We start from the raw sequence: 24,329 nt of genomic DNA on the forward strand, positions 1-24,329 counted from the left end.
ATCATTTTCGTTGCAAACATTTACTCTTTCAAGAGTAGATTGAACAGCAGTCTCAATTTCTACTCTCGATATGCTTTGAATGACGTTTAGTATTCTCTGGATAATGTATTCTAGAGTAGTGTATAATGGGCAACAATTTGAATACTTAGGTCGTCACTAAGTAGTTCTTTTTTTTCTGTGTTATATTTAATTTTAATAGTATTGTTTCTCTTTATATTGTTGTTTTAATTAATTATATTTTTATACGTTGACATCTGGAAAATGTTATTTTGTTTTTTCCACTGCACACTACTTTTCATTAACTTAGTTTACCGGTGATAGTAACAGTTATGTATAAAATTTACACGTTTCTCGAGATATCTTGAGATAGAAAAAGGTATCGACATGCGGTTTTCGCTATTCTATTGCTAATTTAATTTAATTTTATGAAGTATGATTAAAAATGCATACTTGTATTTAATATTTTCCAAAAAAAACTAGATTTCTGAAAAAAATTAAATAACGCCTCCCAGCTGGCTTATTACTTATTAGGATGGTTCAAAATTATCACGATTACATTAAAGAAAAAGATCTGTCTTCAACAAGACCCAGTTTTCAAAATTTTATTTAGCAGAACCGGACTTACAGCCATTTTTTCATAACAAGGTTCCCACTCACCCCCACCTCTTATTTGCAAAGGTAGAGTTAAACTTGTTAAATCAAATATGCGCAGAATTTGATGAAGAATACAATAATTGGATTTCCAGTGCCCCTTCATTAGGAAAATTTTGTAAAATTTTGATTTTTTTATTTTTGATATTCAATTACGCCCTCTAGCGGTGGACCCACAATTATGAAAATAATTTCCAGGCTTTTCCTGAGGCAACTTTTGTTATAAAATTTTTTATTTCAAAGCTCTACTATAAACGGTTCCTGAGATATGACCGAGAGCCATTCTTATTGGGACACCCGGTACATTTTAAAGTAGAAGACTTTAAAATCAGACTCATTTTAAAATCTTCTAGTTTAAAATGTATAATACATATCTGAATTGCCGATATAAATGAGTCAGATTAAATAAATTATCAGAAGAATTTCTTTTACTAAGCAACAACATTTTTGTTTATTAGTATTATTTTATATTTTGACAACGACACCCGACTTGGGCGTCGAAACGTTAATAAAATAATTTTTTTGGTAAAATTGTGGCTTATTTCCCATTAAAAGTAATTGATTATAAATAAATTTTTAATAAATTTTTTGAAATTTATCTATTTAACTTAAAAGTATATTCACTACAATTTTTAAAAGAAATCATCTTCATCGTTAAACACAGCTACGAGCTATTGTTATGATACAGGGTGGTATGAACATCCGCGACGTGGCAGAAGTTGTGCATTCTACCAAAAGTACTGTAGGACAGTTATGGCAACGTCCAACAAAATAGGCATTAAGGAAACCCAATGTAACTGCTAGCCAGCTAAGAAGTGAGCTTCAAAACCTTCATAGCAATAATGTCTCTACTGAAACTATCAGGAATAGGTTGATGAGGATAATCTTCATCTATCAAATCTAATAGAGTTCCAGTATGATCCCGTGGGAATAGACAAGGAGATTAGAATGGGCCGAAGAACATCAAATATACTTTTAAGCACTTGTCAAAGTACTTCGGAATACCTATCAAATGAGCTCCAGTAGAAGTTAATAGCATCAAAATTAAGCAAGTTATGATGAAAATAAGAGAACCCTTTCGATTTTTTTAGGAAAAAGTGAAAAATAAAATATACGCCATTTCCACAAAAATTAAAATTTGTAGTAATCCTCACAAGAATTTCTTTAGGTTAACATAGTTAATGATTTCAACAATTTTGACTGGTTTAGAATGCATATTTTTGAAAAAAAAAAGATATAATTTAAAAAATCAGAATTTTTAAAATTATCGTACTTTTCATTTTCTTTTGATAATAACTCCAAAAATACTTAATATACGTAAAAAATCATATATAACTAAATTTTAGTTTTTTCTGTTCCAAATACTTTATCCATTTTACTATTTCCGTAGAGTAAAAAATAACCGAGATAGAAACGTTTAATATTTCAATTTTGCTGTGAGAACCATGTAACCGGGGCCATTTAACCTTTTATTTTTAAAAAAGTAAGAGGTTTAAAAGACTACTTTTGACGTTTTTTAATAGCTCTTGGAATCAACTTTTAATTAGTTTTTAGGTAAACTTTATATCTTAAAAATTAACGGAGTTATTTACAAAAAAAAACAATAACATTTTTTCGAAAAATTTTTAAAAGATACATTTTGAAACATTTTTGGTGCATAAATTTTAATGCTATCAACTTGTTCGAGGGCTTATTTGATAGATATTTCTATGAACTTTGACAAATGTTTAATAAGTTTATGTTATAAATGCACCATTTTCCCGGTATTTAAGCTTGAATACTTAGATTTGGGTACTCGACGAAAGAAATATACATTCAATTACCTATAACTCACTTTTAGTTAACATTAAAAGGCTTTCTAGTAAGGAGTTTATTTGATTTTTTATTAGCCTCAATTTTGATAATAATAACTTTTTTGCAAAAACTTACAGTTTTTGAGTTATTTATGAAAAATCGGTTAAAAACATACATTTTTCTCGCGAAAAATTAAAATCTTTGATCTTTAATAACTCAAAAAGTTTTGATTTATTTTAATAAATTTATATAACAAATTTTGCTTATAATTTGTCCCTCTATCGAATTGTGGGGTTACTTTTAATAAAATAATTTTCACCCCCGAGGAGGGGTGGCATTCACCCCCAGGGTAAAAGCGCAAGTTGGCACCATGTCACCTTTGTTCCTTGAGATAGCCTCTAACCACTCACCAATTTTCATGCAAATCTGGAGGTTCAACGAAACGGGGGTAATAGCTCATATCCACCTTGAGTGACTGCACTAATATTGAAGGATGAAAATACACCAAATGAATATCGAAAACATTTTCTTGAACCTATTGTTCGTTAGTATGCTGCACAATTCGGAGAAAATTTTGTAGTGATGTACGACAGTGTACTTCTGCATGTTGCAAGAATTGTGAGAATTTTTTGGAGCAGAACAATATTCAGGTATTACCCTGGCCTGCTCAATCCCCTGACTTGAATCCCATCGAGTACATTTGGGATATGCTAAAAGAACGTGTACAACAGCAAGGATTAGTGTTTCAGACAAGTGGAGAGCTACTAGATAAACGGTATGCAAGAGCAATGGTAACAAATTGGGCAAGACGATATTGACAATTTGATAAGAAGTATTCCAGATCGCCGACGAGCTGTCATTAATAACATAAGTGGTCATACACTCTATTAACAAGAGCCTACGACTTTATTTTTAAATCTTAGTTGAGAACTTTTGTTTCATTATTTTTTTCAATTTTTTAAACCCTCTGTATACAACGACCGGTTGTTGTGTTATTCACAATTTATCGTTAAGCAGCGTCCAGATTTGTTAAATTCCAATATTTTCCAAATAAATTGTCAAATTACAATTTAAATATTCTTTTATTACTTTGTCCCCTAGACCAGTTTGATGTGTGTTTAAAATAGTGATGCAGTTGAAATTTTAACCCATAATCTGAATATTCAACTTCCAATTACGCAAAAAACGTTTAATCATCAATTCAAGCTAAAAACCGCTCAACGAACAGTCAGCTATAAAAAAATATTTTAATGTTATTTTGCAACCAACACTCAACATCCTGTATCAACCCAAATTGGCGCCATAACAGCTCTAAACAGCAGATTGGAGAATCGTCGTTATATTCTATTATTTGGTTAATAGTTTTCATAATATTAAAATTAGTTTATTAAAATATCCTTAACCAAGTGGAAGTAATCCTTCCTATTCCTAATAACAGGGATCCTAACATCCTTCCTAATAATAAAAGTAAATCACCATTGTATTTACCATACTTTAAAGTTCCCTTTTAACACGTTCGATGCGTATGTCGCTCATCGGCGACATTCGGTTTCCCTCTTCAGTGCTGACGTCGCCGATGAGCGACGTGTTACGACCATTTAATTATATTATCTCTCATGTCTTCTATTTTTTGCAAAAGAGCAAATTTTTCATCTTCAGGACATTCTTTGCATCCATATAGTATTGTGAAATGTCTTTCCCATAATACTGGTCTTAACCACTGGTCTGCATTTTCTTTGTTGAGCTTTTAGGTATCCAAATAGTTTAGCGTTGTCGTTATTACTTTCTTCTAGTTCCTTTAACATCTCTTTCACGCACAACTTTTTTTTGTTTTTGTAACAATGGTCTCTTACTATTTTTTTGTATTTATTTCGATGTTCTTCTTTAATTTATGTCCATTTATTTCTTGCTTGGTTTCTCTGTTTGATTTTTATTTCGGATTCTGTATCTAACCATTATTTCCGTCTTTTAATTTACCTTTGTCCTAGCACCTCTTCAGCTGAATTCAAAGTGAATTCTTTTATATTTTTCCATATTTCCTCTGTGTTATTTGCTTCTGTTGATTTTCCTTTAGGGTTGTCTCATATTGTTCTCTTTAGTTACCAGTCTTCTTAACTTCTCCAGGTTCCTTCTTCTTTTGCTTTTTCTTGCTCGCTCTGTTTTGATTACCGTCATTTTTATTTCTTCTATTACTAGAAAATGGTCTGTGTACGTGTCTGCTCCTCTACATGATCTGACGTCATGCATTATTAATTTCCATTTTTTGGATATTAGTGAGTGGTGTATCTGATTGCCATCTGTTGTGTCAGGTTACTTTATGTTCTCTTCTGTGCTTGAAATTTGTGCTTATAATCTAATTGTTTGTTATTGCTGCTAGGTGGCATAATTGTTTCCGTTATAGTTTGTCTCGTCATGATGTTTCTTTCCCTGATACTTTCTTCTAGTTGTTCATCTAATTCAATTTTATCATTTTCTGGTGTATTTTCTGAGAGTGAATATTATATGTTTATCATTGGCATATTGGATTGTTTGTTTTCTATTTTTATATTATGACATTCGTCCATTTATAGCTTTGAATTCCATAACTTTGTTCCTTATCTTATTGTTGATCATAAATGCTGTACCATTTTTCCCTTGCTTGTTTTCTCCCGATTAGTATATTATGTAATTTTTCTTTTTAATATTTCCTTCTCCCTTATTTCTTCTAGTACTAGTATGTCGATTCTATATCTTTGCTACCCCTTCCATTTTTCTGGTCTCAATAATATCATTCCTGGTTCCTAGTTTTACTCTATTTTTCTTCTTGGTTTTTCATTTTTTTATGTTTGATTCAATGTTCCCTTTCACTGCTACTTTCGTCATCATGTGCCCATCATCGTTTTTTTCAGTTTTATTTACAATCTCTTTAAATCCCATAGACGCATTTTTCATATTCGTTTGTCGGATTGTTTTAGTGAAATTAAATACAAGAAATCATTCCTTGAATCGGCGTTATTTAGTTTACTGCTACCGGGACCTGATGATGCTGTGCATATAATAGACAGCGAAACCGGTCGTCGGAGTAATTAATAAATGATTGTGATTACGCCTCTTTTATTAATTTCATTCATTATGAACTCACATATGCAACCAGTAGCGACGCGTGACTTTTTCTAAAGTGTTACCAAAACCAGATGCAAAAAAACTTATTTAAAAAAATGAAGATATGGCTAAATGTATATATAGCTTCAATAATATCATTTTGTATATCACTTGAAACTATCGAAAAAACAGTTGATGTTTCTAGATGTTGGCAAAATTTTTGATCTTTTTTGGCAATTAATGTTAACAATTCCCTGTAATTGCCTCGATTGTCAGAGTTGTCGCCCTCAAAATGACCACGAAACGCTAATTCTTGTTTGGTCAAAAAACATACGGTATCCATTATAAGTGTGCTAAGGATATAGGATATACCTATCTATTTTTTAACAAACTCATTATGTTTAGCAATATTTGCTTTAAAGACTTGGTTAAGAGAACTTTCGATTCTTATTTTGCCAAACTAAATCAAATTGGGTATACATCTTACATGTAGGTAACGGAGAAATTTCATGTCTCCTTTTTAAAACTCTAACACTATTTAAATCGTGAACATGGTCCACCCATTTTTCTGTAGAAACCAGAAGACATGGCCAACAATTCAGTTTATTTTCCTTGCAACCACATAACCAAAGAGTTTCACTGTACCGACTAAATTTAAAATATCGAACTACTTTTTTGATTCCTTTTTAAATTGTTTAAAATAGGTCTTTCATTTTCAATAATCTCATTTTTTTCTTCAAAATTATACAAGGAGAATTACTATTCAAGTAGTTTATCGATTACGCAGCGACACTCATCCATGGTTAACTGCACGCACACTTTTTATAGGTACTGTAACCAAATTTAAATCTGGTAACAGGGCTACTGATATACAGAGCGCGCTTACGCCGTCGTTCCTTCAAAATTTTCAGACACTAGCCGGTCTCGAGCGACAGCGAGGATATAACCATTGTAACCCCAAATGAGACTGGTAACAGAGTATAATAAAGTGCAACTGAGTCACATAAACTCGCCAATATTTTCGTGTGTCTACGAGTAGTTGGCTATTGTTTGAATTAGGTAGATAATATTAACACATAATATAATAATATATTTCTATTGGTAAAAATATTGGTAAATGGAATTATTCATCTTCATAAAATATTTATTTGCAAGATTTTTAACTGTTACCAATGGTAACAGTGGTTACATAGACGCTTCGCCAGTGTATGCAACCCATTCAACATTTAATACGATAAAACTTATAATTAGAAACTTACCCTCCCTGTGTAAGAATGTTTAATGTTGGCGGGAAGACTTTGTCGTTAAAGGTATATAAAATAACAGACTGTTTGCAATCATTTAACGGAATTTTATCCAAAAAGTTTTCGTAATTCGGGTCACCGCACATTTCATTCACTTTCCACCATGCTTGTTCCAAATTGCCCTCATTGTCTCTAAGTAGTCTGATGGATAAATTTCGAAATTCCATGGCTCTATGATCTACAAAAACAATAGGATTAAATTATTTTTTAAATTACAATCCTTGAAAAGTGGTTCTCTTCCCAAAGTGATCCCAACGATTGAGTCGGAGGCTATAAAAATAATATAATTCAGCCCTATTCTGAAAATATAACATTCTCAGAATTTTAAGTGCGCCTAAATACTGTTAAACACAATAATACAGAGAAAAGAAGGTATGAAAAAGAACCACAAATACTTGAAATCAGAAATTAAGGCGGCGATAAAAAAAAAACTAAAATTCAGAAAAGCAAAAGGGGAAGATGGAATAACAGCTAAGACACTTAGGAAATGGGAGAGGTAGGGACTGAAGGAATGCTTAGAATCTGCAGTAAAATCTGGAATACTTACTAATATTTTTACCTTTTTTCTTTCATTTTTGTAGTTATTGTAGTATTCATTTGTTTTGTATTTCAGAAATCATTTACATGCTTTTTTTTCTTAATTTTTACTTGCTTCTTTATTTCTTCAACCACCACGCTGCCTGTTTCTTTGTTGAGTCTTTTTTACTCGATCCACATACTTCCTTAGCTGAATCCAGTAGTAGATTGTTATATTCGTTTACTTTTTTCTTAAATAATTTTGACATTTCTCATTGAAAAAATAAAAAGGCTAACGCAATAGTCTAAAATTCTAAGAATCTACGGTTTAGTCTGGGATAAGCTGGTGTCTGATCAGCCTATGGGGGAGCAGTACGGGAAATATAAGGGTTTGCTGCTCAGTGATACTCCTCCATAGATCCCTACTGTTTAATATCAAACATTCAACTTTCATATTCGATATTAAACAATCTTCTTATCACACCGTATATCACATGAACGCAATTTGTTATTATATTTACACATGTGCGGGCTACTAATTTCGTTAACTAATTGCAAATCGTAAACAATATTTTGGTCAATTGCCTATTAAGTTTGCTGACTAAATAAAATCCTTTGTCAGACGCGTGGGTTGACCCAATTCATTTGGCCGCTAATAAAGAGTATACATTAGAATGATTCCTTAGAGTCAATTCGAAGAGATAACATGTAGTCTCAAATGATTATCAGTTCAACCATCAAACGAATCGGTCAGTAAAGCACCGCCATTAGGTCTCCCGGGAAGTTAGTGTAGTTTACAAAAATAAATTATCATCTTTAATTTGGTGTTTCACTAAGGGCGATAGATCCTACAGCTGAGCCGAAGTTTTATACACCTACCCCAAGGGCGCTGACGCCTAATAACGGTGTATATATTTTTTGCCATTTATTTATTTCTTAGCTTATTCATGTTTATCGTCTTTTTTTTAATGGGTTTTCGCTTTTCTGTACTAGGCTTTTCCTTTTTTTTATTTCTTCTCGTTTCTTAGTTACTACCATCTTATGGTCACTGCCTATTTGGGATCCCCTGTGTACTTTTGTCTCCATTACTTTTCTTCTATCATTGCTTTCAACAAGTATGTATTTAGTCAATTATGGCTGTCTCAATGAGACTTTTGACTTCTCTAGTATACATGTGGATTTGCTTGTATTTATAAAATGTATTAGTTATTGTCATATTGTTTAGTGCAAAATTCTAGCATTCTCCTTACATTGTTATTTCTGGTCATTTCTCCATATAGGCCTAGTGTGAATTTCGTCTTTTCAAAATTCATCTTTGATTTGTGAGTTATCATCTTCGTTTGGTCCATATACTACTATAATAGTTTTATTACGACTATACTCGTTATCATTTATTTCTATTAGTAATATTATTATCTCTTGCCGTGCTTTCCAGAAGTAGGTGTATCTGCTTTTCCAGTCTTGTATGTACATATTCTACAACCTACACCTGCATCTGCTCTTTTATCTTCCAATACTTTACTATATATTAGGGGGTAGGCACAAAATCTTGGTGCAATGCATTCATTTTTTTTTTCAAATCCTGAGAAAACTAATAAGTATTTTTGAAAAATTTAAACGCAGAATGAAAGATTGCATTATTACCGAGGGCCGAAAGTCTCTGAAAACTTCTATAATGTTTATTTTAATATGTTACAGGGATGAAAAAAAGGAGAAAATTTAGTGTCATTTTTAATTTCAAATATTTCATTCAAAAGGAACTTTTTCTTTATTCTAATAGACTTTTTCGGTCCTCGGTAATGACTTTCATTCTGAGTTTAAATTTTTCAAAAATATTTATTAGTTTTCTCAGGATTCGAAAAAATGAATGTATTAAATAGCATTGATTTTGCTATAGCAAAATAGCAAGATTTTGCGCCTATCCCCTTAAGGTATGATTATTTTCTATTTTTACTATTCCTGTTTTATTGACGTCTAATATTGCTACTATACTTAATTCTGCTGCCTCAAACTCCTCTACTAATTTCTTTACCATTTATGCTCTATTTTCCACGCTTGCTCATTTTTCTTCTTACCTGATATAGATATATCTACGTGTTTTATGCATTTTATTCTTTTATTTAATTATAATAAATGATAAATTACTAAGCCAGATAGAATATACTCGAGTATACCAATGAAGTGGCATACATTTCTACCAATAACTATAGTTGGACAATTCGCATACTGAATCCTACTGAATATTTACCAAAAATGACGTTAAATCAAGATCTGCAACAACAATCTATGAAATCAGTTATTATGAACGTGAGAATTTGAAAACTAATGTAAAAGCAGCTTGTGAGACCTAGTTATAAATATATTATACTTAATGTTTATCAAGAACACATAGTGTATACATTTTACAAATAAAATTATTAATGTTAATATTTAAAATAAATGCATTCTTTTTTGTTTTTTTTTGTTTTTTATTTGTTTTGTTTTTTGCTTTGTTTTTTTGTTTTGTTTTTTTTGTCACTACAATAAGATGTCAACCCGGTTCAACCCCTCGGAGGTTTAAATCCTTTTAGTGATTTTTTTTCTTTAAATTTTTTTTATATTTGTTTTGTATTCTTTTTAGTTATTTAAGATAGTAGATTTTTTTAATTTAATCATTTTTTTTTAATTTTTTTTGTTTCATTTTTTTATTTTTTTTTTCAATTAAAAAAAAAATTTTTTTAAACATATTTTACAAATACCTATAACTAATTACAATAATATTTTACTATCCTACAAGGAAGATATCAAACAGTCAAAAATTTTCTTTTTATTTAGTGACAGAATAAAGAGAATATTTACAGGGAGTGGGATGTTCTGGTCTATAATTCTTTTAATTAGGTGATTGGTTAGGTATTTATGTTTCTTGCATTCAAAAAATATGTGGTTCAAGTCACTTTTAACCTCACATTCTTGACAAATATTCGAATCTAATATGTTTATTTTAAATAAATGTGCAGGATAACATGCATGTCCAGATCTAATTCTACTGATGGTGGATATGTATTTGCGAGGGATGGTGAAATTATTATTTGTAGAGAGATCAAAATAAGCGGAGACAATCGAACACATGAAATAAATAGGCGAATAGACCTGACATGGGCAGCATTTGGCAAACTAAGCCATATTCTAAAAAGTTCAATTCGTGAGCCTTCGAGACCACATAACAAACCAACAAATCAGGCAAAGACCCGGATTAAGAATCTTGGGACCCCTAGGCACCCCAAGCTATGAGGCCCATTAAGGCCCTTCTCCCTCCAAAATTACCTAGGTTAACCCCTCCATCTCCATCCCCCATCTGCAGTTTTAAGTTCAATCTCTTCTCTCTGTAATGATTTACTGACAGCGTTGATGCGTTCTAAAATTGTTACCCAAAACTCATTCATTACGAATGTTTCTTTCAACAATCACTTAGCCTCTTAAACTGTTTCATCCTTTTGACACAGTATAAAGAGGGACAGTAAAACCACTTCTCTGTCGGCACTTTGATCTCAAGAATACTGGCAGTACGCAATTGATAATTCACCAGTGGTGGATGCGGGTTTTCTCTGTTAAAACCCATACGTTTCTATGCGACTAGCAATGCGAGAGTGGGGCAAAAGCGACTAAGAACATTGCGCGGTCGCCATGCGCGACTACAGATTTTACTTCCAATTTTTCGGAGAGTGGTTCTACTGTCCCTCTTTATACTGTGCTTTTGATTAGTGTTTTCAGCAAGAGAATCCACGGCCGATTTAAATACATTGTAACCTTTAGACAAAGCTCTTGTTGCGTCAGCCCTTGCACTCCATCTAATGCTGCTTGCTATTTTAATGACTAGATCGTTGCGAATGGGATCGCTTTGTGAAGTTTCAGTTAAGCATTTGATCATAATTCAGCTCCAATAATTACTGGCGAAAGCACATATTTTCCTGCTCTGTTAATGATGTACAATTTAAGTGATATTTATTAGTGTTTAATGTGTTGTTTTGTATCAAAAAATCCGTAAAAGTTCAGACCCTATTAATCTGTAAGTTATCTTTCATGTTTATTAGTGAATGTTTCAGAAATTGCATTTATTTGCAATTAGAAGCACATATTCTCCTAATTGAGTTCAACAAAAACTTAAGTACTCTTCATAAAAAGTTATCAGTACTTCTACAAATAATATATTTTGAAGATAGGCCAGTGCTTGATCATAATTTTTATGAAGTGGCTACTACTCCGTGATCAGGATTAATATTTATATTTATATATTTTCGATTAACATGAGTTGTTTTTTGTGCAAGAATGAATTATCTAAAGAAGAATTAAATAAAAAAATTAGATGCGATCTCTGTAATACCCAGTTTTGTCAATCATGTTCTGGGATTAGCTCAACTGAAATAAGAGTTTTGCAACTTGCTAGCACTAGAAAATTGAAGTTTGAATGTGAAAACTGTCAATCATCTGCAACCATTCTCAATCCTGCTATTGATGTTAAGTTTCAGGCGCTCCAAAAGCACTTTGAGGCTTTACTAGATTCGATGAACGCTGGCTATCAAAAATCAGTTGAAGAGCTAAAAAATGAGATTGTTATACTTCGTGAGAGCAACATTCAGATGATTCATACATTAAATGGGTGTAGCGGTTCAATGTCCTTGTTAAACATGAACGCGACATCACTGGCTAAGGACACTGTTGTACTATCCCCTTCAGTTCCTTGTCCACCACCTGTATTCGCCGAAAATGTCTCAGGGATTCCAACTGATTCCATACATGGAACAGCTAAATATAGGACTACTAGTTCAAAGAAACCACCCAATGTTAATCATAAAAACAACGTTTCACGTTCCACTTTTGCAGAGGTTGTTGGTACCGTTGCTGATGCTGATTTTGCCGGAGTTGAGCGAATGAGATTTATTCACTTAAATAATATTAGCCCTGGTGTATCCGAGCATCAGGTTTGTGATTACATAGTAAAAAAACATTCCTTGTTGAAGAAAGATTTTTCAGTTAAACCATTGACATCTAATGATTACTATTGCTCTTTTAAAATTGGTATTCGTCAATCTTTCTTTGAAGCTATGCTGCAGCCAGATGCATGGCCTGCTAGGGTCACAGCTAGAGAATTTGTGTCAAGACCTCCTCGACTGTCTCGCAATGCAGGCAGTTCACGTACAAATGAATGACTTTTAGGTAGTGTCAATTCTGACGAACTGAATATTTGTGGTCAAAATGTTAAAGGTCCACGTGCCAAGTTATCTATACCGAAGCCCAGCATTTCCACAACAAATTATAATGCATCAAATGGCTATTACAGTGTCTATTATCAAAATGTTAGAGGACTACGGACCAAATTATCTATATTGAAGCGCAACATTTCCACAACAAATTATAATATTATTATTTTTACTGAAACTTGGTTAAATGGTGAATTTCACGATGGAGAATTAGGTTTCGATGACTATAATGTATACAGAAGAGATCGTTCCGCAGATACGAGTACCTTACAAAGAGGCGGTGGAGTTTTGATTGCAGTTCAAAAGTCCCTCACAAGCCGTCAGTTGGACACTTCTCGAACTATTGAAAACTTGTTTGTTGTAGTTGGTAATAATTGTCCTCAAGTGATAGGTAGTGTTTATATACCGCCAAAGGCATCATTAGATGTATTTGAAACATTTTGTCAGGATGTAGACACACTTACCGAAGAATATTCTAAAGCTTGTTTTCATATATTTGGCGATTTTAATGTTCCTAATTGTCACTGGCGAATGAATAATCTGGCATCTGTAGCTACACCTAATGTACAAGCTAATCTTCTTGAAACTAATGCCATTGATTTATTATCAAATATGGTTGCATTCAATAATCTTTTTCAGTGCTCGAATATTGTGAATGAGAGAGGTGTTCTATTGGATTTAGTATTTTCTCAAAGTCTTCTCATAGTCTCAAAATCAATAGATGATCTCATTACCCCCGATAATCACCACCCTCCACTTGTAACTTCTTTAAGATTTCAAAATACTAACACTGATAACATTCCTGAACAATATTATTACGATTTCAAAAATGCAAACTTTGAGGTTATTAATGATTGTTTAGGTGCAGTTTTGTGGGATGATTTGCTGTTGGGTAAGTCTTTAGATGAAATGATTAAATATATTTTACGATGTCTTATATTCAATAATCGAGATTCATATCCCCATCAAAAAAAATTCTGCTAAGAAATTTCCTCCGTGGTTTACACCTGAATTACGGGAACTAGTTATACGAAAAAAAATGGCACACCAAGAACACAAGACACTGTTGAATTTAGACAGTTACGACAAATTTTCGTATCTTAGATCTCAGTGTAAAGTACTCTCTAAACAATGCTATAATCAGTTTGTGAGTGATGCCCAGTGTTCTATACAGGCTGACAGTAGGTTGTTTTGGAAATTTGCAAGTGCCAAAAAGGACCAGAATTCTCTACCTTCTGAAATGTTCCTTGATAATGTTAGGTCCAATTCTACGTATGAATCTGCCAATCTGTTTGCTTCTCATTTCCTATCCGTGTATCGTAAGGACAATATAACTCAACATCAAATACTCGTAACTGATAGTGATTGTTTCTAATTATTCTGTTAGCATCTCCGAAGTCTATCAACATCTAACTAATCTGAAACCACGGAAAGGTCCAGGTCCTGATGCAGTACCTCCTATCTTATTGAAATACTGTAGTTTTGTATTAGCTCGTCCCTTATATTATATATTTAATGAGTCATTATCATCAGGTCAATTCCCAAGTTACTGGAAATTGAGTTATATAACACCAATTTATAAAAGCGGTAATAAGCATGATATAAAGAACTATCGTCCTATATCTATATTAAGCACCATTCCCAAACTGTTTGAAGCCATATTAACAGAACATCTATCATTAGTATTTAGGCACAAAATAGCGTCTCAACAATATGGATTTTGCAGTGGTAGATCTACAGAAGTCAACCTTCTATATTTTATTAGTTATATAACACAAGCAATGGAGGCAGGTCATCAAGTTGATGCTATTTATACAGACTTATCAAAAGCATTTGACAGAGTTAATCATGAGCTTCTATTAACTAAACTTGAAAGTTTTGGTATCACTGGATCGTTACTAAAATGGTTTACAGATTATATTTCCAATAGAAAACAAATTGTACGTTTTAACAGTATTAAATCCAATGAAATTTCTGTAACTTCTGGCGTACCACAAGGATCCCACTTGGGACCTTTATTGTTTAATCTGTTTATTAATGATATAGTTAAAAGTTTTCACCATGGTGTGGTACTCCTATTTGCTGATGATTTAAAGGTTTTTTCTGTAATAAGGTCAAGTGAAGATGCTGAAAAATTGCAAGACGATTTGACTAAACTTCAAAGTTGGTGCATCAATAATGGTATGGAACTGAATACAAGTAAGTGTCATGTCATGCGTTTTTATCGAACCAATAACCCTTTACTATATGATTACAGTATTAATACATCTGTTCTTTCATCACAAACTGTTATCAAAGATCTTGGAATATGGCTAGATACCTCACTAACTTTCCATGAGCACTTTAAAACCATCATTAACAAATCTTTGAGGCTTCTTGGATATATCAAACGAGTTACTTCTGATTTTACGTCCATCCAACCATTAAAGATTCTATATTGTTCGTTAGTTAGACCTCATCTGGAATATTGCTCTTCGGTGTGGTCTCCATATTATCAGTTGTATAGTGATAAAATTGAGTGTGTGCAACATAAGTTCCTTAGACATGTTGCGTTTAAACTTGGCCAGTATATGCATTATGACGATATTTTACAGATGTTAAATATTACTACTTTAAAAAGCCGTCGATTACATCACGACTTAATTCTATTATTTAAGCTGGTTAACTCACAAATCGACTGCCCAGATATGTTAGCCAAAATTGATTTTGCAGTTCCCAACCGCCAGACAAGACAATTGGTTTCATTTTCTGTACCAATGCATAGAACAAATTATGCTCATTATTCGTTCTTATCTCGAAGCCAAAGAATTGCAAATCAATTTCAGGAACTCGACTTTTCCTACAGCTTAAACAGATTCAAGGCCGTATTGTCAAATATCACTTGACGACGCTTATTATCAGATGTAGGTAACTACTTTTTATGTTTATTATTTATATTATGTCTGTGTACTTATATGTTTAATTGTCTTGTAATTTTTAGCTTATAAATGTTTTATTTTGTTTTAATCATACTTGTTTTAAAATTGTACTAAATTTGTAAAATGGGTTCGCCCGTAAATAAATAAATAAATAAATAATTTTCCAACGGTGGGCCGAAAAAAAGTTTTACACGGACTAAACAAACCCAACATACGATATTTCTCCAATGCAACTTTCAGCAGCTCTTACTCCAAGTAAATTAAGCGAGTATGCGGCAAAAGAAATGTAAATTGCAAGTTGCTTAATCTTAGATAAATAAGCTTGGATACGATTGTATTTTCCTGACTTGTTTGCTGAATTATTGTCCCCTCATGTCGTTTACATCAATGCCACAGTCGTTTACAACGATTAAAACAGCAAAAGAAACAGCAAAAGAAAATTTTCTTCAGTATGGCTACTTATGGGTATGAATGTGAGAAAACCATCATATACTTTACCATGAGCTGAATTTACATATCTTAATAAATAGTCAACTGGTCAATCTGATACAAATCTGGTATTGAATCAATACTCAAGTAGTAGTATTTGGCTTCATTAATTTCTTTAACAATTGTATTTAAAACGTGTTTTCTCATTACTTCTATTATTTATTCCCAGATCTTTAAAGATAGTCCTTTCTAGTAGGGCTTTCCAGTGCCCTTATTGTCATACTTAGCTAAATGAGAGCCTAAAGAAGATCGTACCCTGCAAGTAGCTCTAAAATGCCTAAGTAGTTCCCATTATTTTGTGAACTAAGGATCTCTATATCACTTCTAAACGCTGATGCGAGAGAAGATAGAAACAACCACAGAGACTACTCTTTTCAGAAGAAGACGCTGCCTGTCGATGAGTGTTCGCCATGTTCGCCAAAAGGAATACATGGAAAGCAGTAAACATTTCCATTTGAGAGAGAGTACGTTAGCCAATCTCTTTTAACTTTTGTTACACTGATATATTTTCAAAAAAACATAGATTATGTGAAAAATCTTGTAACGCATTCAAAATTTCTTTTTGATGCTGAAAAACTTCCATCAAGACTTTTACATTCTGAAGAACCTTTCCCAATCAAAAATTTCCATATTTCTTCAGTTATGGTATTCCATAATCCTATGTTGTTTCCGAATTCTGAGCCCAATTTACCTTTAACTTCAATTTCTAACTTAGTTTCAGTTTCTGGTTCTTTTCTTGAACTGGAATATAACTGTCATTGTATGTTTTTTCATCTTCTTCAGTTACGGAAGCTATATTTCCTTCAGTTATTTCTATTTCATCACGTGCATTTTCATTGGTTGCAGCTTCACTAGCTGTTGATTACTGTGTCAAACCGAGTTTATGGTATTGCGCGATATTTGAATTTTTCAACAAATATATCTATGATTTATAGTTTTTATTTAATTCTAATTATTATTTTTTCGGTTTGGGCCCTATCAGGCCCCCTTTGAGGCCGAGGCCCCTAGGCAACTGACTACTTTGTCTAATGGTTAATCCGGCACTGGGCAAAGATCAGGAGTTCAAGAAGTCGTCGAAAGAGCTACGACGCTCAAGTGGAACTGGGCAGGGCACTTGGCTAGAACACAAGATGGACGGTGGACAAGATGAATCATGGAATGGAGGCCCAGAAACTATAAAAGAAGCCGAGGACGACCATCGACTAGATGGACTGACGATATAAAAAGAGTAGCAGGAAACTGGCTACAAGCGGCCCAGTGTAGAGAACACTGGAAAGAATTGAGGGAGGCCTATGTCCAGCAGGCATCATTGATGATGATGATAATCTTGTATGTAAAAGTTTTTTACTCACCTGGTTTATCCAACATTAATACGCTAATAGGATCGGCCGTGCCCCTATCCGTTACTTTGATAAACTTTGGCAGTAAATAAGGAAATAGTACTGGCTCTGCAGTTTCATTTCTTAACATTCTCAGAAGATTCTCTCTGTCTTCATTAATCTTAGTAGGCGTACTAGCCTCCAACTGAATTTCTCTTGCATTTGTAATTATGCCAGAATCTTCTGCTTTGCTGGTCTTATGCGTTATTTTATACTCAAGTCTAACCTTTAGAGGTTTTGCTAAAAATAAAAACATGTGTCATAATACAGTGGGATCTATGTAAACCGAAATCTAGTGTATGATGGAAGATTTGCAAAGGTCTTACGGTATATTTAACATAAAAGTAAGCACTAAATATATTTTTACCAAACAAGGCAACGCGTGATCTTTAATAAGTTTTTCGGCTTATATAAAGCCGAATTTGCAATTCTCGAAAAATCAAGGCACTAATGTAGCGCCTATTAAGGTGCTACATTAGTGCTTCGAAGTGCCTAGCGCCTACATTAGTGCCTAGATTTAAAAGTCGGTCGCCAACTAATGTTTTGTCAAATCTGCCTCTACCTGTGAATATCATTAGTATACAGGGTGTCCAGAAACTCTACCGACAAACGAAGACAGGAGATACCTCAGATAAATTTAAGACATTTTAACCAAATTCTTCTAGTCCGAAAATGCTTCCTAAGGGAGCTAGAGCTCTTTGAAGATGGCGTCTTGTAATTAGTTTTTCTTAAATACCTCCAAAACGCTTCTGTTTAGAAAAACAAAAATTGGTACGCATATTTATCTTCCAGAGACAAATCGATTTCATCTATTGTGAATTTCTAGTACCGGTCATAGACGTCCGTTTTAGGTAGGGCAACGGTTATTTTATCGTATAACTTTTTTGTCTTTAACTTTTAAGCATTTTTGATACTGGATTATTATATTGCGAGATATTCTATTACTAGTAATTAGTTTTTCTTAAATACCTCCAAAACGCTTCTATTTAGAAAAACAAAAATTGGTACGCATATTTATCTTCCAGAGACAAATCGATTTCATCTATTGTGAATTTCTAGTACCGGTCATAGACGTCCGTTTTAGGTAGGGCAACGGTTATTTTATCGTATAACTTTTTTGTCTTTAACTTTTAAGCATTTTTGATACTGGATTATTATATTGCGAGATATTCTATTACTAAAATGTACTCTTGATTTAAGTGAGTAGGACACACCTTTTTCTAGAAAAATCAATTTGAAAATTTTTCATTTTTTGAATTTAAAAAAAAAATTGAAAAAAATTTTCAAAAAAAATGGTGTATTTTACCAACTTATAGCAAGAGAACTGTTGGTACTAGAATAACTCATAATTTAATAATCTAAAGTCAAAAATTCTTAAAAATTAAAGACAAAACGCGATAAAATAACCCTTGACCTACCCAAAACGGACGCATATGACTGGTACTAGAAATTCGCAATTATTGAAATATCTGGAATATAAATAAAAGTACCAGTTTTCGTTTTTCTAACTGGTTTTTTTTTTAAACTTTTTTTGAAAATTCAAAAAACGAAAAATTTTGAAATCGATTTTTTAAGAAAACGGTGTGTTGTACCGACTTAGAGCAAGAGTACCTTTTAGTACTAGAATACCTCATAATTTAATAATCCAGTGTCAAAAATGCTGAAAATTAAAGACATAAAAGTTATGCGATAAAATGACCGTTGCCCTACCCAAAACGGACGTCTATGACCGGTACTAGAAATTCCCAATAAATGTAATCGATTTATCTCTGGATGATAAATATGCGTACCAACTTTCATTTTTCTAAATAAAAGCGTTCTGGAGTTATTTCAGAAAAACCAATTACAAGACGTAATCTTCAAAGAGCTCTAGCTCCATTAGGAAGCATTTTCGGACTAGAAGAATTTGGTTAAAATGTCTTAAATTTATCTGAGGAATCTCCTGTCTTCGTTTGTCGGTAGAGTTTCTGGACACCCTGTATATTTTGCTATTAATAATAGTATGTATATGATTTGTTAAATTATCTATGGCAAAATATGCAAAGAAAATAGATACTTACTGGAATTAATTTCAGCAAGCATACGTTGTCTATCTGGCGGTGATATACTCCAGATATTAGCAGAATCAGTATTCAATTTAATCGCAGCAATATCAACAGCCTCATATTTAAATATAAAGTTCTCGGATACTTGATAGGCGTTGTAAATTTTTTTCAATTCTACTAACTGGTTTTCGTTAAATCTGAAATAAGAAATAATTTGAATTGGAAAAATCACAACAACCCAAAGACAGTGGAAACAATCGACAGAAATTAAGATAATATCTGCTTTCTTAAAAATGAAAACAACCCTCTGCAATAAAGACATTAGATTAGAACTGGGCTAACAAAACGAGTGTTCGAAACGAGAGTGCAGGGGAGAAACAAAAGAGGAAGACAAAGAGTTATGTGGTTAGATGAAATCAGGAAAGAAGTCGAGAAGAAAGGATTGACATTGGAAAGTGCAAGAAACCTAACGCAAGATCGGAAAGCATGGAGACTACAATGACAAACTCAACTCCACCAGCCTTACACCTAAAGGTAGAAAGGCTTAGGACTAAGTAAGTAAGTAAGATTAGAACTGACAGTAATAGCACTGAGATGCAACATGTTTCGATACTACAATATCGACTTGAAGACACTGAAACAAGAACACATAAATAAGCTATACTGAAGTTCACATTCAGATGGCTCCGTTACAGAGATACGCCTGTGCTTTCTATATGACAGAAATAACTATAATGTTGTCAAAGTTTTTAAAAGAATTACAATTTGAGAAACATTTATGAATGTAAAATAGAAAAATACTACACTTTTGTGAACTTTTTTTGAGTTTGGCCCTGCTTATTTTATACAAGTAGATGGCAGTAGAATTGGCAACACTGTTATCCTATATCCATACACTGCCATCTGAATGTGACTTCCATTATAGTCATTTGAAATGTGGTGTTACAGAAGTATGCTAAGTATAGGATGGACACAGAAGAAAACGAATACGCAAGGATTGCGAGACATGGGCAAAGAATACAAAATAATAAACACAATACAAATAAGAAAGTTACACAATATCTGGGACACGTAATGAGGGTACAGCGATATCAAATGCTAAGATTGATAATACAGGGAAAGATAAGAGTAGTATAGGAAGAAGAAAAGTGTCATGGTTGAAAATTTAAGGGACTAGTTTAAATGTAGTTCAGTACAACTCTTCAGAGCAGCGGTAGATATAGTAAAGATAGTGATGATGATATCCAACTTCTGATTGGGAGACGGCACTAGTACTAGTAAAAGATAGTACTGATCTGCGCGAATAATTAATCGCAATGATAACCTTTTACTGTTTACTACATTTTACAAAAAGAAGCCATAAAATTATTAATATTTAAACTTTATATCCTTACTGGAAGATTGAATTAGCTTGCACCGTCATCTTGTAAATTGGTTCGTATGGTCCAATACGAACTTCTAAAGCAACATCAGACGGTATATTGGGGTCTCCCACAGCATCACCCAAGGAGAAAAACACGAGTGGGAACCAAATTATGCCTATAATTACTGCTAATAAAGCTCCACCCATAAAATATTTGACTGTTCGGCTCTTTTCCTGGGCTCTAGGTTGAGGGAATTCATCTTCAACGTTTCTGGAACACTACAAAAACATAATACATTATCAGTTAACTAGTTATTTTAAAATATCTGGGATACATAAAAGATAAGTGAGACGCTGATAGACAAAGCTGTTCAGAAACCACGACCTAAGCGTTAGCATCCGGTGACCTACTACGAAATGTTATGTACTCTGCACTCAGGGCAACCGTAACCGGGCGTGCAACGCGTGCGCAACCCCGAAAGGGTGCCAAACCGAAGGTTTGGTAAATAAGAAATATTTATTTTAAATGAGATCATTTTTTATACAATCTTAATTTTAATTTTTTCATGGACTCTTAGAGAAATCTCAAAAATCAAATATTGTGTTGTTACTGAAAAAATAATTAAAATCTTATTTTATATTAATTTGGTGTTAATAAACAATTACTACTATTATTGTATTTTTAAAACAATACAATATCCGAATATCTGTTTTTCAGCATTAATGTTTTCTAAAATAAAAAATAATATTTAGGGTATGGTGCATAGTTCCAAATATTATTCAATAATTATGGACTGTTCCCCAGATTCAAGTCGTACAAAGCAAATAAGCCTAATTTTGCGTTATATTGTATTAAACTATAATTCTAAATTTTTTCTTTTAGAGTTTTTTTCGAATATTATTTGACACTACAGGGGAAGGGTTATTTAATTTTGTAGTTGAACTTTTACAAAATTTAAATATAAAAGAGATGAGAGATCAAGGGTATGATAACGGTGCCAATATGCGTGTATGATAAGGGTAGGATAATCCTCGAGCTTTTTTTGTTCCACGCGCTGCACCTAGCTTAAATTTAGTAATGAATGATGCTACTAAAGTGTCAAATAAAATAGCAGACTTGTTTAATATAGTATAAGAACTTTACGTATTTTTCTCTTCCTCCACAAAAACATGGGATATTATAAAACTACATGTTCCTGAGTTAAATCTAAAACCCCTAAGTGATACAAGATGGTCGAGTAGGATAGAAGCTATAAAGCCATATAAATTTCATATATGTAATTAAAATTTGTGAGAATCTTATAGCAGATAATGATACCTTTAACATAGAAATTAGACAGTATTAGAATAACTGATCAAGTCCTAAGTTCGTTAAATTTTAATTTGATATGATGTTGGGTTATGATCATTTTTTGGGTTTTTAGTGATATTATCACATTAAGTGACAATGATATTTTAAAAAAAGTGTTTTGCTCTTCAACAAAAGCTAACTGATCCAGTAAAAACTGTAGTTACTACTAAAAACTCTTAATAATCAATATATATTTGAAAATATCTAACTACATCTCTACCAAATATCACTTTTTCATTAAGAATTATCCTCGCTTTAACTGTGTCTGTTGCTTCTGGTGGTGAGAGATAATTTTCAAAATTAAAGTTATTAAAAATTATTTGAGTTCTACTGTGGTAGAGGAAAGATTATCTGGTTTGGCAATATTAGCTATATAGCAAAAGCTCGTCAATAAAATTGACTTTAAAGCTAATATAAAAGACAAAATAAATAAAATAAATTTCGACCAAGAGTCAGGATTCTGTTAACCGAGATACAATAGTATCAAGCGGCGCCGCTAGGAGGAGCTTCTCCAACAATGCGTCTCAGAATACTTTAAGAACACTTGGTCATTTTGTACTCTAAACCGAGTAAAGCATGAAAAAGAAAAAGAAAATAATCGTTTTCGTTTTGATTCAATTCGAGTCTCTTGCCATCCTCTGACACAGTGTTTCTGGGTCTCTACCCTTTATCAAAGAGGCTATTGCAAGTAGACTGAATTGAATCAACTCGAGACGAAGAAGAACTGCATCTATTAAAATATCTGCAGTATATTGTGGTTAGACTGTCCTCTAACGGGGAATGACAAAATAAATAAAATAAATTTCGACCAAGAGTCAGGATTCTGTTAACCGAGATACAATAGTATCAAGCGGCGCCGCTAGGAGGAGCTTCTCCAACAATGCGTCTCAGAATACTTTAAGAACACTTGGTCATTTTGTACTCTAAACCGAGTAAAGCATGAAAAAGAAAAAGAAAATAATCGTTTTCGTTTTGATTCAATTCGAGTCTCTTGCCATCCTCTGACACAGTGTTTCTGGGTCTCTACCCTTTATCAAAGAGGCTATTACAAGTAGACTGAATTGAATCAACTCGAGACGAAGAAGAACTGCATCTATTAAAATATCTGCAGTATATTGTGGTTAGACTGTCCTCTAACGGGGAATGACAAAATAAATAAAATAAATTTCGACCAAGAGTCAGGATTCTGTTAACCGAGATACAATAGTATCAAGCGGCGCCGCTAGGAGGAGCTTCTCCAACAATGCGTCTCAGAATACTTTAAGAACACTTGGTCATTTTGTACTCTAAACCGAGTAAAGCATGAAAAAGAAAAGAAAATAATCGTTTTCGTTTTGATTCAATTCGAGTCTCTTGCCATCCTCTGACACAGTGTTTCTGGGTCTCTACCCTTTATCAAAGAGGCTATTACAAGTAGACTGAATTGAATCAACTCGAGACGAAGAAGAACTGCATCTATTAAAATATCTGCAGTATATTGTGGTTAGACTGTCCTCTAACGGGGAATGACAAAATAAATAAAATAAATTTCGACCAAGAGTCAGGATTCTGTTAACCGAGATACAATAGTATCAAGCGGCGCCGCTAGGAGGAGCTTCTCCAACAATGCGTCTCAGAATACTTTAAGAACACTTGGTCATTTTGTACTCTAAACCGAGTAAAGCATGAAAAAGAAAAAGAAAATAATCGTTTTCGTTTTTAGTGCAGTTCTTCTTCGTCTCGAGTTGATTCAATTCAGTCTACTTGCAATAGCCTCTTTGATAAAGGGTAGAGACCCAGAAACACTGTGTCAGAGGATGGCAAGAGACTCGAATTGAATCAAAACGAAAACGATTATTTTCTTTTTCTTTTTCATGCTTTACTCGGTTTAGAGTACAAAATGACCAAGTGTTCTTAAAGTATTCTGAGACGCATTGTTGGAGAAGCTCCTCCTAGCGGCGCCGCTTGATACTATTGTATCTCGGTTAACAGAATCCTGACTCTTGGTCGAAATTTATTTTATTTATTTTGTCATTCCCCGTTAGAGGACAGTCTAACCACAATATACTGCAGATATTTTAATAGATGCAGTTCTTCTTCGTCTCGAGTTGATTCAATTCAGTCTACTTGCAATAGCCTCTTTGATAAAGGGTAGAGACCCAGAAACCCTGTGTCAGAGGATGGCAAGAGACTCGAATTGAATCAAAACGAAAACGATTATT

General features: G+C 33.1%; 1 protein-coding gene across 17 annotated transcripts in view; it reads right to left on the bottom strand.

The window, feature by feature from the left end:
- LOC114324805 (piezo-type mechanosensitive ion channel component) overlaps positions 1–24,329 on the bottom strand; it is a 369,243-nt gene that overhangs the window by 27,090 nt on the left and 317,824 nt on the right. For all 17 annotated transcript variants that reach the window (XM_028272670.2, XM_028272668.2, XM_028272666.2 and 14 more), the window contains 4 exons: positions 20,809–21,056; positions 19,430–19,611; positions 17,343–17,609; positions 6,786–7,008 (listed from right to left, as the gene is read on the bottom strand). In XM_028272670.2, the coding sequence (XP_028128471.1) occupies positions 6,786–7,008; positions 17,343–17,609; positions 19,430–19,611; positions 20,809–21,056 (920 nt within the window). The remainder of the gene's footprint in view (positions 1–6,785; positions 7,009–17,342; positions 17,610–19,429; positions 19,612–20,808; positions 21,057–24,329) is intronic.

Source organism: Diabrotica virgifera, chromosome 4, assembly GCF_917563875.1.
Source record: "Diabrotica virgifera virgifera chromosome 4, PGI_DIABVI_V3a".
Taxonomy (NCBI): domain Eukaryota; kingdom Metazoa; phylum Arthropoda; class Insecta; order Coleoptera; family Chrysomelidae; genus Diabrotica; species Diabrotica virgifera.